Here is a 12,448-nt window from a genome sequence, read left to right as displayed (position 1 = left end):
ACGGTGACGGCAAATTGCATTTTCCCCATCTCAGCTCCGGGATATATTGTAAAGTCTGTATTTAATAAACATGCGGCGTGTTCATTACCTCTGGAGAGTCATCCAACGGCGACATGTCGTCACAGTCTTGGGAAAGAAAAACAAAACACAACAATTCAGTTTCTTTCGGTATTAAGATTCGCTCTAGCAAAAATGAACAAATAATTTCCCACTCAGAACCCATTTTTTATAGGATAATGGACAGTAAATTTAAAAGGCAGTAAATGAATCGTCTGGTTTGGCCTACGAGGTCCTCAAAAAGTTTCCGAAAAATGGAGCATTTCATTCAATGGCTCTTTAATTCCAGGCCGCCATTTGTGGCAAACAAAGTCAGCTCTTGACAGGCTGTTTAACCTCCCCGGGGGGGTTTAATTCTGCCGCACAAATTGGCAGCCGCCAATTTGTCGGCTCGCTTGGAGAAAAGGGCAACGCGGCGCCGTGGCTTGTGTATTCTTATCACAAGTGACAACGCCATTGCTCTTTGCTCTGGGATGGATGGAAAGGCGGACCGTGCAGAATGAGTAAACTTTATTGTTCAATAAAAAGACGTACTCCTTAGTTAACCCTCTAAGAGAAAGAGAATGTAGGCCACATACGACGGAACATGAGTCATTTATTATGTACGGGCATAAAAAGTGTTTTCTGCTGTGGCTATAATGTTTAAACGCCCGTTGAGTAAGAATCGAGAAGCATGAGTTGGATGGGGGGAAAAATTACATAATTTTTTTTCCAATGAATTTTCTGTATCCAATTGGGAAGAAATAGAAAAACTGTGAAAGTGGAAAAATCGAAATAAATACACATTTCAGGACATTGGCTTTTCTATGATGACAATGTTTCAAATGCAATGTTTTTTCCTCCTACTCAATCATTCAATACTATGAACTAAAACTCAATTTTGATTTAAGATGAGTCAAAAGGTCGAGATAAAAACGCTCGTTTCCGAGAAGACTTCCCTTGGAGAAACTCGAACGAGGCGTTCTAGGAAGACCAAAAAGTGTCTGAAACTGTCGCTGAGGACAAAACTTTTTGACAGGTGACAATTTTGTAACGATGCTGCGATGTCAATTGGTGCAGGAATGATATGCTTCGAGAAACTGCAAAAAAAACAAGCTGTCAAAAGCTGATGGCTTCTGTTGTCAAAAAAACCCGCTTGAAACCGAATGGAAAAAAATGAAGTTCTTCATGACTTTTTAAAGGGCAACTTTCATGAATCTTGCCTCAATAAATGTCCAGAAACCCGACACGAGTCCATCGCCGACCCATAAAGCATAGCAAACCTCCGAACGTTGTATGTCGGGAATTTAGTATTCCCTTCAGAGGACTTAATAAAAGCTGAAATGGTGGCAAAGTGGAACCCCGAGTCAGATTTACACATCATTGAAGAAATTTAAGTCTATTTTTACACTTTTACAGTTATTTGCTCTCAAGCGGAGAGACGAGGTGAAACATTTTGGGTGCTGGCCTTCTTTTTCAAACCCTAAAACAAATGTATGGTCTTGAGAGGGAAAAAGATGACAATACGATAATGGTATGATTAAGAAAAGGACTTTTAATTATTGCATTGATGGAAATATAAACGTGAATGGATTTTCTGGCTTCATTTAGGGAAGGAAAACCTGAGGAAGGTGGTGTTTACACGTTTTATTTTATTTTTAAAAGGTGACTTATGAAAGAAAAGGCAGCTCTTCATTCTTTACTCGCAACTGAAAAACATTCTTATATTGAAATGTTTTCATCAACTGGCCTTTGTTTGGGTACAATACACAACCTTGAAGGAATTCTTGTTGAAATGGACGAAGAAATTCAGTTTTTAGTAATCTCTGAAAATGACTTGAGGTATTCTTTTTCATGATAATGGCCTTGTTTTTGTCATCTATTGCATAATTTTCATGTTTCTTCTTGAACCACTGCACAACGATGAATGCTATTATGATTTTCTGGACTTTTTATAATTAGTCGCTCTAAAAAGTCATTAAAAGTGATTTTTAAAATGATAACGTGTTGCTAATTTAACAGTATTTTTCTTACAATTTGCCAGGTTTGTTGTTCTCCGTATATTTTCAAGCACATTATGCATTTATCGTCAAATATTCTTTCCGCCTTCTCCTCGTGTCAAACAAAGGCACTTCTTTGGAGCCGAAAATGAACCACGACAGTCGGCCTGCGCGTCGTAAATCAGACAGAACTAATCGAATCCTCCCACTTAAACGCATGCCAAGCTCGCTCGAGCAACTCATCACTCTGCAAATTGTAAATATGCATTAATACTAGATTATGGAGTTATTTTAAGCTACTTGTTTACATTGTTGCAGTTACGGATAAAGTGCGTTTACCGTATTTACTCTCATATAAGCTGCACCCTTACAACTGCCTTAAAATTGTTGAATTTCACAATTTCTCGCGTATAAGCCGCCCCCTGATTCACAATTTTCATCTCCATCTTCATCTACATTCCGTGTCAACAAAGAAAAATCAATAGGTTGCTGTTGGCTGCAGTACTGCCGTAGTTATTGTACTGTAATTTTAATATTTTTCATTTAATGCTGATCCTATTTTGTTTAAGTTGAATTTTTGTTGTTGATGTGAGCGAATAACAGTATTTGCGTCACATGCTTCCAGTGGGATTTTCTGGCTGGGCACCGAGGTGTTTACAGCAACAACAAAACGGTAGCTTAGATACTCCTGACACACAAGGTAATTCACACCTGAGGCATCACCGGGAGACAATATAACATTTTCCCTGGGCAAGGAGACAAATTAATAAATAACAAGCATGCAACATGACACCTACCATCCCATCACCTAGACATATACGTTAAAAAAAAGAAGATTGCTTCAGCTCAATGGCTTCTACACACGAGGGATCCTGCTATAAAAGCTAAAATGACATGCAATTAGAGTGAGATGTTTACATTTTGAAAATGAAATAGTCCAAATGGAAGGAATGTAAAATAATTTTGGACCCACATGATGATTTTATTGTTTTCTTTCTACAATTCATTCAGAGATAATACACTCAACATTTTACAAGTTCTGGCACGGATACTGATGTGATCGGGAAAAAAAGTGCAAAGTACACATAATAAAAGAAGCTGCCAAAGTCAAGAAACAAAAGCCCACAGTACAACCAAATGTGTCGAGTAAGAGTCAATGGCATGAAAGGAAAAGTCTTATCAATTTTAACATTATGACTTAATAAAGGACAAAAAAACATCCATGTATCACCATTGGCAAGACAAATATTTCAAGTCACGCGCTAAAAAAGGCTATTCATTGCAAACAAGGAGAGCCTTTTGTTGTCTTTACAAGCAACTCTTAAGAAATCAATTGTGACCCTTCATTATTTGCAAGAATGCCACCCAACAGCTTTCCACACAAAGAGGTCAGTCGTTGCCACTCCACTTCTTTACGATGCTGAAAACGGAAAAATAATATTTCGTCATTGAACGCAATTTTCACCCATAATTGTATATAGATATTAGAGAATATAGGCTAGTTATGCGCCAAAACTAAATGAAAATTACTATTGGCTAAATTGTGAGAAAATACATTCAATTGAACTTCAAAAGCAACAAAATATAGCATGCAGCCAAACTATAATCAGGGACATAATTTTTCCAAAAGCAATATCAGTGTATTGTGTTAAAAAAATGATTTAATTCATGTCAGATATCCCTTGAATGTTGAATATTAGCAGCCTAAATGTGTCTAAATATAATGTACCAATACATGCCAACCCATTTATTTAAAGAAACATTGAAGAATTACCCAAAGAAATTAAACATACTTACTTTTTGATGTCTTTTGTTGAGTAAATGCAGAGTACTAAAAAAATGCAATAAAATTCAGCACTTTTTGACCCCAAAATTTGCAACGTAAAAACAAACAATCTCACACTCTCTGTGTTTTACTGATATGCCTGGAAGGTTGCAATTTCCAGGGACTATTTGAACAGCTTCAGGGTACAAATTCCAAAAGATCTGCTAACCAGATAATACCGGACTCCATTTCGTGGCGAGGTAATGGACGTTTAATGCTGTTGACATTTGAAAAAAGATAACTCGACTTCCTTTCAATATTTCCAGGTGCCATTTAAAATGGAACTTGACATTTGCATTTGCATTCGATCCTTTCGAAAGTCTCTTTTTTTGTCGTTTTACCACTGAAATGTGGGATTTCCTTATGCCAGCTGTCGCTTTGCAAATGAAATCTGATGCCGTCGACGTTTCTAAGGCTCTATCGGTTTGTCTTCTCAAATCTGGACTTGGAGTAGTATTATCTTTTGACGAGGAAAAAAATGTTTCTGATAAATCTGCAGCTCTAAATGTCTCATTCCAGGTGGGATAAGGAAAGCGATAACCTTCTATGGGTTATGTATGGCAATGGAGTAAATGATTAGGTGCATTTTCCCACCTCGACAAAAGCCACCACCTTTTTGATCCTCCCCTTCAAGCCTTTAAGCTACCTGTTCTACCTGAAACTAATCGTCCCTGCTATAGTTATCAAGCCGATTGAAACGTACATCGCGTCAGCAGGTAAGGGCAAGATTTGAAATTTATAAAAATTTTAATTGTATGTCTAACAACTGGGTGATATTTTTTTAATATGATGAACTGGAGAGAAGTTTTTTTTTTAAATTGGCATACAGAAGGGGGGCATATACATATATACATACATATGGGTGTGTGTGTGTCTGAAAAAAATAAATGTTAGAGTTTTAATTATTTAGTAAGGAATAGAACCGAGGCTGGTCATTCTTAAATTTTTTATCAGGATTTTGTTGTGGACAAAACAAATTTCAATATGTTTCTACATTCAGACCTTTTTGCTTTTCTTGATTTAAAAAAAAATAATAATAATATACATATAAGTATGTATATATGTATGTATATATGTATGTATATATATGTATGTATATATGTATATGTATATATATACATATATATATATATACATATACATATATACACACATATATATATACATACATATATATATACATACATATATATATATTTATATATATATATGTATATATATTTATATATATATATATATATATATATATATATATATATATATATATATATATATATATATATATATATATATATATATATATATATGTATATATTCTTTTAGGGATTGTATGTGGGGAGATGTGAAACCAAAAGTCTGACAAACTATAAAATTTACAACACGTTGAAATAAACATGGAAGCCAAAGTTTAAACTGTTTCATCATCATGAGCTTGAGAATTATCAATTGACAACAGGTGAGCAAAATACACAACAAAACATTTCAATATAAAACATCACGACATCCCAAAAGGAGAAAAAGACATCCTACCACAAATGTAACAGGTAAAAAAATAATCAACTGGATACATCGAGTATTAAACAACGATACACAACAATAAAAAAATGTAGTCAAATGAATAAAAAAAATAATTAATTCTAATATTCTTGGAATAAATAAATCAGCCACCCTGTTAATACTAAGTTTGGGAAGTTCTATTTTTGAGCCTGGCCTTTGCATATTCATCTTTGATCCTGCCACAAAATCAATAATTTAGATGATCTTGCATGGCAAAAAAAAAAAATCATTTTCATAATAAATGAACTTTTCCATGACATGCTATTTTTGAAAGACTCTTACCTTTTGAAAATGGTCTGATTAGGGTCAGAGCATCTCAGAAAAGGGAGTAACAAGACCAGATGTCCTTTCCAGATAAGCTTCTATTGTCCTTATGACAACATTGGTTTAACACTGGATTCCATCACAAATCAAGTTGAACGGCTCCACATTTGAATGGCTTAGGTGGTTTTTGCCTATTTTTTGTGCTTATTTAAGCCTCAACCGACAGAATTGAGCGGCGTGGGCGTCCCAGAACAGGTTTTGAATTTCAACAGTAGTGGTCACAATCTCATTTGAATGCCACGGTCAGGTGTGGCTGCCCAACGGGACAGGTGCTCAAACATCATGAAACAATTGCCAATATCATGTATAAAGTCAAGATAAACTAAATATTTTATGTTGAACCTACCTATTTTGTCAACAAGATCAATGTAGTCTTTTAAAAAAAAGTTTTAATTCATCTTTTTTTTTTATCACGGTTAATGTAGACCACACCACGATAAACGAACGAGTTTCAGCGTGGATTTTCAAAAAATTTAAAAAAAATACAAAACAAAATTCCCCAGAAAAAAATCAGCAATGTAGTGAAGCCGCGATATTCGAGGGATTACTGTGTTACCTTTTTTGGTGGGTTCGCCAAAGATCAATTGACAAGTTTGATGCAAAATTCTAGAAAATAACAACAGCAAAAATGTTTTTTGGGCGAGCGTCAATGAAATATTCTGGCCGATGAACACAAATGCTTATCATTTTCATTTTCTTGTCTCCCACAGAATGTGGCGGACGTTGGAGAAGAACAGGGTCATGCTTACCCTCCTGTGCTTGACGGCCACCGGTTTTCTCTACAGTTCCAAATGGACTCTGCGTTTGCTCTGGCTGCAAAAGTTGCGCGACTGCAATTGCCAGAAATGTTTGACCGAGGTCGAGGACGAGTTTAAAGCGCTGATGGATACGTCGCCCAGTCCGTTTTTGAGCCAAGAAAACCCAACATCGGAGGAGGTTTACACCTGGTGGAAGGTAGGTGCCCTTTATTTCTAAATGTATCCACCACAAAAATCAGTAACCCTGCCAAATTTGAATCAATTTAACAATGAGTTGATTGGAAATTCCAGAACATGCAGCGGGAAAAGCGCAACTTCACTTCCTTCAATGAAACAGTCGACAAACTATTCACAATCTTTTCACCCGTGTCGGGAGTTGAGCCGCCGTCGCCCGACCGCTGCAGGTCTTGCGCGGTAGTGGGCAATTCGGGTAATCTGAGAAGGTCTCACTATGGACCTCTGATTGATCAACATCACATTGTGATCAGGTAAATCAGTCCGCCTTATATGTGTACAAATAAAACAATACAATCAATGAGTTAGGACTCCTCCAAATTAAAGTTTTTTAGCTTTTAGTTCAGTGATAGAAATACCTGTTTTTTTTCTCCACTTGCTTTTATCGCTATCTTAAAGCAGCACCTGAGGCTTTGAACCTTTTAATTTAAAAAAAGTTATTTGGCACCCCATTCACTAAAGGGTGCCCTAAGCAACCGCCTAGCTTGCCTTTGCTGAGGGCTGGCACTGTTCTTACTGATAATACAGCTTTGGCCTGGTTGATATTTTTGATTTGTGTTGCTGTTTTGATTGGCGTGTTGACGAGAATGAACTACGGGCGCACCAAGGGCTACGAATCGGATGTCGGGACCAAGACAACTCATCACGCCATGTATCCCGAGAGCGCCATCTTTTTGGACAACAACACTCGGCTCATTTTCTTTCCGTTCAAGATAAATGACATGCTTTGGCTCATCAGGAACTTCGGCCCTCAGTAAGTGTTGCCATGGTGAAATAAACACTCATATCGCCACTCACGATATACAAGGCTTATTTTATTGTAATGAATGACGAATGCACACATTCCTGCATTTGACCTTCTTTAGAGAAGGCGGGCAGAAGAAAGCAAAGAGGCGTGCCAACAAGGATCTGGTGAGTCCCGACTATTATTTTTGAACATCTTTATTTTCTTGGGGTACTACTGTTCTTGGTTCAGGTGTCATTTAAGATTCTGACTTGGAACAGGTAATGATTCTCAACCCGGCCTTCATGAAATATGTTCACACAACGTGGCTGGAGAAAAAAGGCAAATACCCATCCACTGGCTTCATGACTTTGCTGCTCAGCTTACAGATTTGTGATGAGGTAGGCATGTTCCATTTCACGTAAAAAGAAAAAAAATTACATTGAACTCATTGGTATGTATAATAGGTAGTAGAACGTTAGATATTGTTAGGGTTTGTGGAAGACGGATCCAAATAAGGTGCTGTTTACACTGAAGTTGAGTACCTTAAGCCATGTCACACATTTTGATGCATCTCTTTTGCATGAAATGGTGAGAAAATTATTTTAATTCCACGACAGGTCTTCTTCCTCATTATTTTTTTAAGAACATAGTTTGGAGAAGTTTCGGTGGGCGGTGGTTTTGTTCCCTTTAACTGATCTAACCTGTTGTGAGATTTGTATGATACATTTAATAGTGTGAGAATCAGCACCTGGGAAAGCACATCCCTAAAAAAATAACATTTTGCATCCTGCTAAGCAATCCTGTATCATATATAAAGAGCAATTATTGACTATTTTGTTCGAATATAATAGCATTCTAAGGCAGTAAAAGGGTAGGCACAAAAGAGGAGAATTTTAAGAGAAGTAATACTACTGTATTTTGATTTCCCCATCAGGTCAATGTTTTTGGATTTGGAGCTGACGGAGATGGAAATTGGAACCATTATTTTGAAATCATCAAGAACAAAAAGTTGAAAACTGGACCTCACGCTGGCACGCATGAATATGATGTCATTCAAAAGCTGCATGAGAAGCAAATCATTACCTTTTTTAAAGGACTGTGAAATGTATTGCGTTCTTGGGGGTTGTGTATGAACTAACACACAAGTATTTATTATCTTACAATCCATTTGCCAGCCAAGGCACACAGTAAGCTATTTTGAAATTTGTTTTTTTAAGGTTTTGAACACATTACAATACACTCAGAATTAACCATACAAGCACCCCAAATCGCAAGTCCCTTTGTGTTGTACACTGTAAAAATCATTTCTACATGACAAAAAAATGTGGTTATTTGTTACATGAATAGTATTGTATTTCCTGAAAACGTTAATAAAGGTGTTTGTAAAAAAATGTTTTAGATGTTTGTAGCTCAAATAGCTAATAAAAAGTCAAAACAAGATATGTGTACCCAATCTCTATGCGTGTAAGTTTTACTCCACTCTCTAAATCATTAACTTACAACCTCAAAAAATAAAAATAAATAAAAATAAACCCCACACAAAGAGTGTTAGTTGTACAGTACACAATCATTTGTCGTCATAGGAATAATGCTGCCACCTAGCGTTCATCTTCTGGTAAATGCAACAACGCTCATAACGAGGCATTTAAGCGCTTTTCCCAAGGTCACAATTGTGCATCTAATAATTATAAAATGACTCCTCACGAAGTATTTAATCCACTAAGAAAGACATACAGTAGATTCTAGTCTAGTTCACAAAGGAGGTCTTACTTGATCTCGGTGGTTCTCGTGGTCTTCCAAACCAGTGCACGTAAACATCCTTCTCTCAGCCACTAGTGCGGTGGATTCCAGCTGAGTGTAGGATGTTTACATGAACTAAACCCAGAGTAGAGAAGTAAAGATGTCTCCCTCTGTCCATGGCGTCCGAGGACGGAAGTAGCTGGCGGCGGCAAACATCGGACTGAAAGCTCGGCTGTAACAACAGCTTCCAGTCGGGGATGTTTACAGCCTCTAGACTACCTAGTGCAAAAAAAATGGGAAGATCTATTGTCATATTTTGTTACACAGAAGAGAAATTAAAGGAAAGTCAATCATGTAAATTGACTCCTTGTTAAAATGACAAGATATTTTGTTTTTGCATTTGAATATATATGATTGGATCTTTTCTATGTGTGTGCCTATACTGCATTTTGGGGGGACTTTCCTTTATTTTGTTAAATATTGGGTGCTGCTTACAGTCAGATAAGCACTACTATAGTTTATGTATATATTATCTTCTTTTGTGAAGGACAGGGTGCACCATGACGTTACAAACATGGAGAGTGGGGGATGGCCAAAAGAAAGCATATGAAATATAACATGTATATTGGCATTTCTACGTATTTATGTATGCATGCATGTATTTGATGGGAGGAAAAAAATCCAAGTTAACCTGACGTCAGTCAAAGCGTCTTTTTTCTGTCACCTTGGCAGCGCGTCTGCGTGACCTCTGCGCATTTACGTTCGTTTAACGGAAACGCTTTTGATCAAATTAGTTTCCCACGACAAACATCCCAGTGGGCGAAAACGTCCAAATAATAAAAACCGATCGTTATGTGACGTCACCCCACGTACACAGCTGGCGATCACTTGATGAAATGCCAAAATGCGAGTGTGAAAGCCTGTCCCAAAACAACCCCAAAGATTACTTAAACGCGCACGCACACGCGATCTAAAGGAGTCACTTGGCGGAAATACCCCCTTATGGTGGGCGATTGTTCGAAAGTAACTTTATGGATGCAAATGGCCGATTAGAGCAACTAAAGTCAAGTGTTAGCTAGTGCTAGGCTAACGGCTAGCACGGACTTAGCTTCTCAGCTAACTTCCCCGTGACCCTAACCCTCTGCTGTGTGACGTCTCCTCACCATTACCGGGCCGAGCAGGGAGCTTCATTCCGCCGAAGCGACGTCCATCCGAGGCCGATGTTATTTTTAAAAGTCATTCGGAATAGCCCGCGTCCGATCGCGAGCAACCTGTTGTTTATCCCCCCTCCCAACTACCATCTTCATTCACATGCCTTTATTTTGACCTTATAGTTACTCGACACCAACATTGACGTCATTGCCATGGCAACGGAGTCCCACCCACCACCATAATGATTGGATTAGAGGAATTTGTGTTTATATTTTTAAACTTGTTTTTTTTCCTGAATGTTGAAATAACATTTTAAATGCATGTCTAGTATAATTAAAAACAATAAAAGTTTGATACATATAGATAATTTTATATTTGTTACAAAGAGGACTCATTGTCAAAAGTGTTGTTATGTGCAGTAGTAAACACAAAAAATATGATTCACCTAACTTTATAAAAAGAAATGCACCATGGCATTTTAATTAAATGAAAATATAAATAGGAAGTGTTGATCAGGATCACTTGTTGGGTCATATGCATTTGTGTTTGGGGGTTTCTGAATTTTCTAAATTAAAAATAATAAATCTTTGTGAAATGAGTACCTCTCATTTTCTCTAAGTAAGTCTCTAAGACATTGTCAGCTTTGTCCCAAAAACAGCACCCGGCAGTCTTAAAGATCACATGATAGGTGATGGACATATATACCTGTTAACCTTTTTTTAGATAATCCATGCGTCCTATTTTATTTTGGACTTAATTAGATACCCATATTGTTCCTTTAGACAGCTTTGACCTCCTTATTATCTCTGCATACTTACCTGAGGATACTTGACATGTCATTAGGCATGCCAATAGTAGTCATTTTGGAATTGCTGCCTTGCCCAAGGACATACCGCAAGTAAACTTCATTACATCAGCTAAATAGACAACCTGAGTTGAACTTCTTGTGCTCTGTACAGAAATCCTCCACAAGAGGTCAGACCAGAACTGATAGACTGCACAGTACCTGTTGGCAATGATTATTTTGCACTCCATGTAAGCTTGATAACTCTTCAACATTAATGTGGCAAGATGCATAAATGCATCCAATTATCTTAAGCATGCATTGGTATGCACTGAAGGAGAATCGTATTTCTTTGTACGTTTCTTACTATTTTTATGAAATATATTCACTCCTACTTATAAAAATAAACCCAGAGTAGAAAATCCATTCATACCCTAACCAAGAAATTGATTCCTCGTCGTTCTCTGTGGTCTGAAATTGCCCAGAGGTACTGTAAGAGAGCGATTTTCTCTATGCACTGGAGAGGAACCTGCGCTCCTTTTCAACCTTTTTGCCACCCATGAAAATTTTTACTTGCAATGGCAATGTGTGGTTTATTCAAAAAAGGAGAGAAGTATAGTTAAGTTATTTTCAAATCAATAAGGTCACAGACAGTGAAACTGTAACTATACTGTAAATAAATATTTTTACATCAGTTTGGACTTGTACATTTCATTTTTTTACGACCACTATAGCACAAAAGAAACTTTTTAAGGGCTGCTAAGCCACCCTGGTTGGTTGATCCACTAGCACATGTGTCAAAGTTGCGGCCCGGGTGCCAAATCTGGCCCACCGCATCATTTTGTGTGGCCCGAGAAAGTAAATCATGAGTGCCGACTTTCTGTTTTAGGATCAAATTAAAATGAAGAGTATAGACATATATTTAATTTCCTGATTTTCCCCCTTTTAAATCAATAATTGTAATTTTTTAATCCATTTTTCTGTGTTTTTAGTTCAAAAATCATTTTGTAAAATCTAAAAAAATATATATAAAAAAAGCTAAAATAAACATTGTTTTAGATCTATAAAAAACTGAATATTCAGGGATTTTAACCCAGTTCTTTTAATCCATTTATTAAAAAAAAATCTAAATATTATATCTAAAAAGGTCCGGCCCACATGAAATTGAGTTGACGTTAATGCGGCCCGCGAACCAACCCGAGTCTGACACCCCTGCACTATAGCATCTAAAAAAGGTTATTTCAAATCACTATATATTGCTTAACTGTAAATTGCAGAGCTGCATTTTTTTATGTCATAACTGTTATTTAA

General features: G+C 36.8%; 2 protein-coding genes across 11 annotated transcripts in view; one reads left to right on the top strand and one right to left on the bottom strand.

Moving 5' to 3' along the window:
- LOC144066868 (CMP-N-acetylneuraminate-beta-galactosamide-alpha-2,3-sialyltransferase 1-like) overlaps positions 1–10,507 on the bottom strand; it is a 45,570-nt gene extending 35,063 nt beyond the window's left edge. For 2 of the 10 annotated variants that reach the window (XM_077590271.1, XM_077590262.1), the window contains exons 1-3: positions 10,365–10,507; positions 9,232–9,480; positions 89–126 (exon numbers count right to left, since the gene is read on the bottom strand). Coding sequence is in view for 7 of the 10 variants with exons in the window: in XM_077590262.1 (XP_077446388.1) it covers positions 89–126; positions 9,232–9,279 (86 nt within the window). In the remaining 3 variants the exon portion in view is untranslated. Of the gene's footprint in view, positions 1–88; positions 127–3,833; positions 4,842–5,700; positions 9,481–10,364 lie in introns of those variants that run through there. The other 8 variants (XM_077590266.1, XM_077590264.1, XM_077590263.1 and 5 more) reach the window with 8 other exon arrangements.
- On the top strand, positions 4,024–8,901 carry LOC144066870 (CMP-N-acetylneuraminate-beta-galactosamide-alpha-2,3-sialyltransferase 1-like). Its single transcript, XM_077590273.1, has 8 exons — positions 4,024–4,061; positions 4,381–4,577; positions 6,453–6,696; positions 6,792–6,988; positions 7,321–7,488; positions 7,601–7,646; positions 7,740–7,859; positions 8,396–8,901. Exons 3-8 carry the CDS (start codon positions 6,454–6,456, stop codon positions 8,561–8,563), a joined length of 942 nt encoding a protein of 313 aa, XP_077446399.1. The 5' UTR covers positions 4,024–4,061; positions 4,381–4,577; position 6,453; the 3' UTR covers positions 8,564–8,901.
- Positions 10,508–12,448: the final 1,941 nt, after the last annotated feature.

The sequence above is a fragment of the Stigmatopora argus genome, chromosome 21 (genome assembly GCF_051989625.1).
Source record: "Stigmatopora argus isolate UIUO_Sarg chromosome 21, RoL_Sarg_1.0, whole genome shotgun sequence".
NCBI lineage: Eukaryota > Metazoa > Chordata > Actinopteri > Syngnathiformes > Syngnathidae > Stigmatopora > Stigmatopora argus.
The sequence above is the reverse complement of the archived record's forward strand: the minus strand, read 5'-3'. Positions and strand labels throughout refer to the sequence as shown.

Bases quoted from the DNA above. Each gene is read 5' to 3' on its own strand.
- LOC144066870 (XM_077590273.1), top strand. From the start codon at position 6,454: ATGTGGCGGACGTTGGAGAAGAACAGGGTCATGCTTACCCTCCTGTGC. The intron at 7,489-7,600 runs GTAAGTGTTGCC...GACCTTCTTTAG, and splicing joins ATCAGGAACTTCGGCCCTCA to AGAAGGCGGGCAGAAGAAAG. The intron at 7,647-7,739 runs GTGAGTCCCGAC...GACTTGGAACAG, and splicing joins GGCGTGCCAACAAGGATCTG to GTAATGATTCTCAACCCGGC.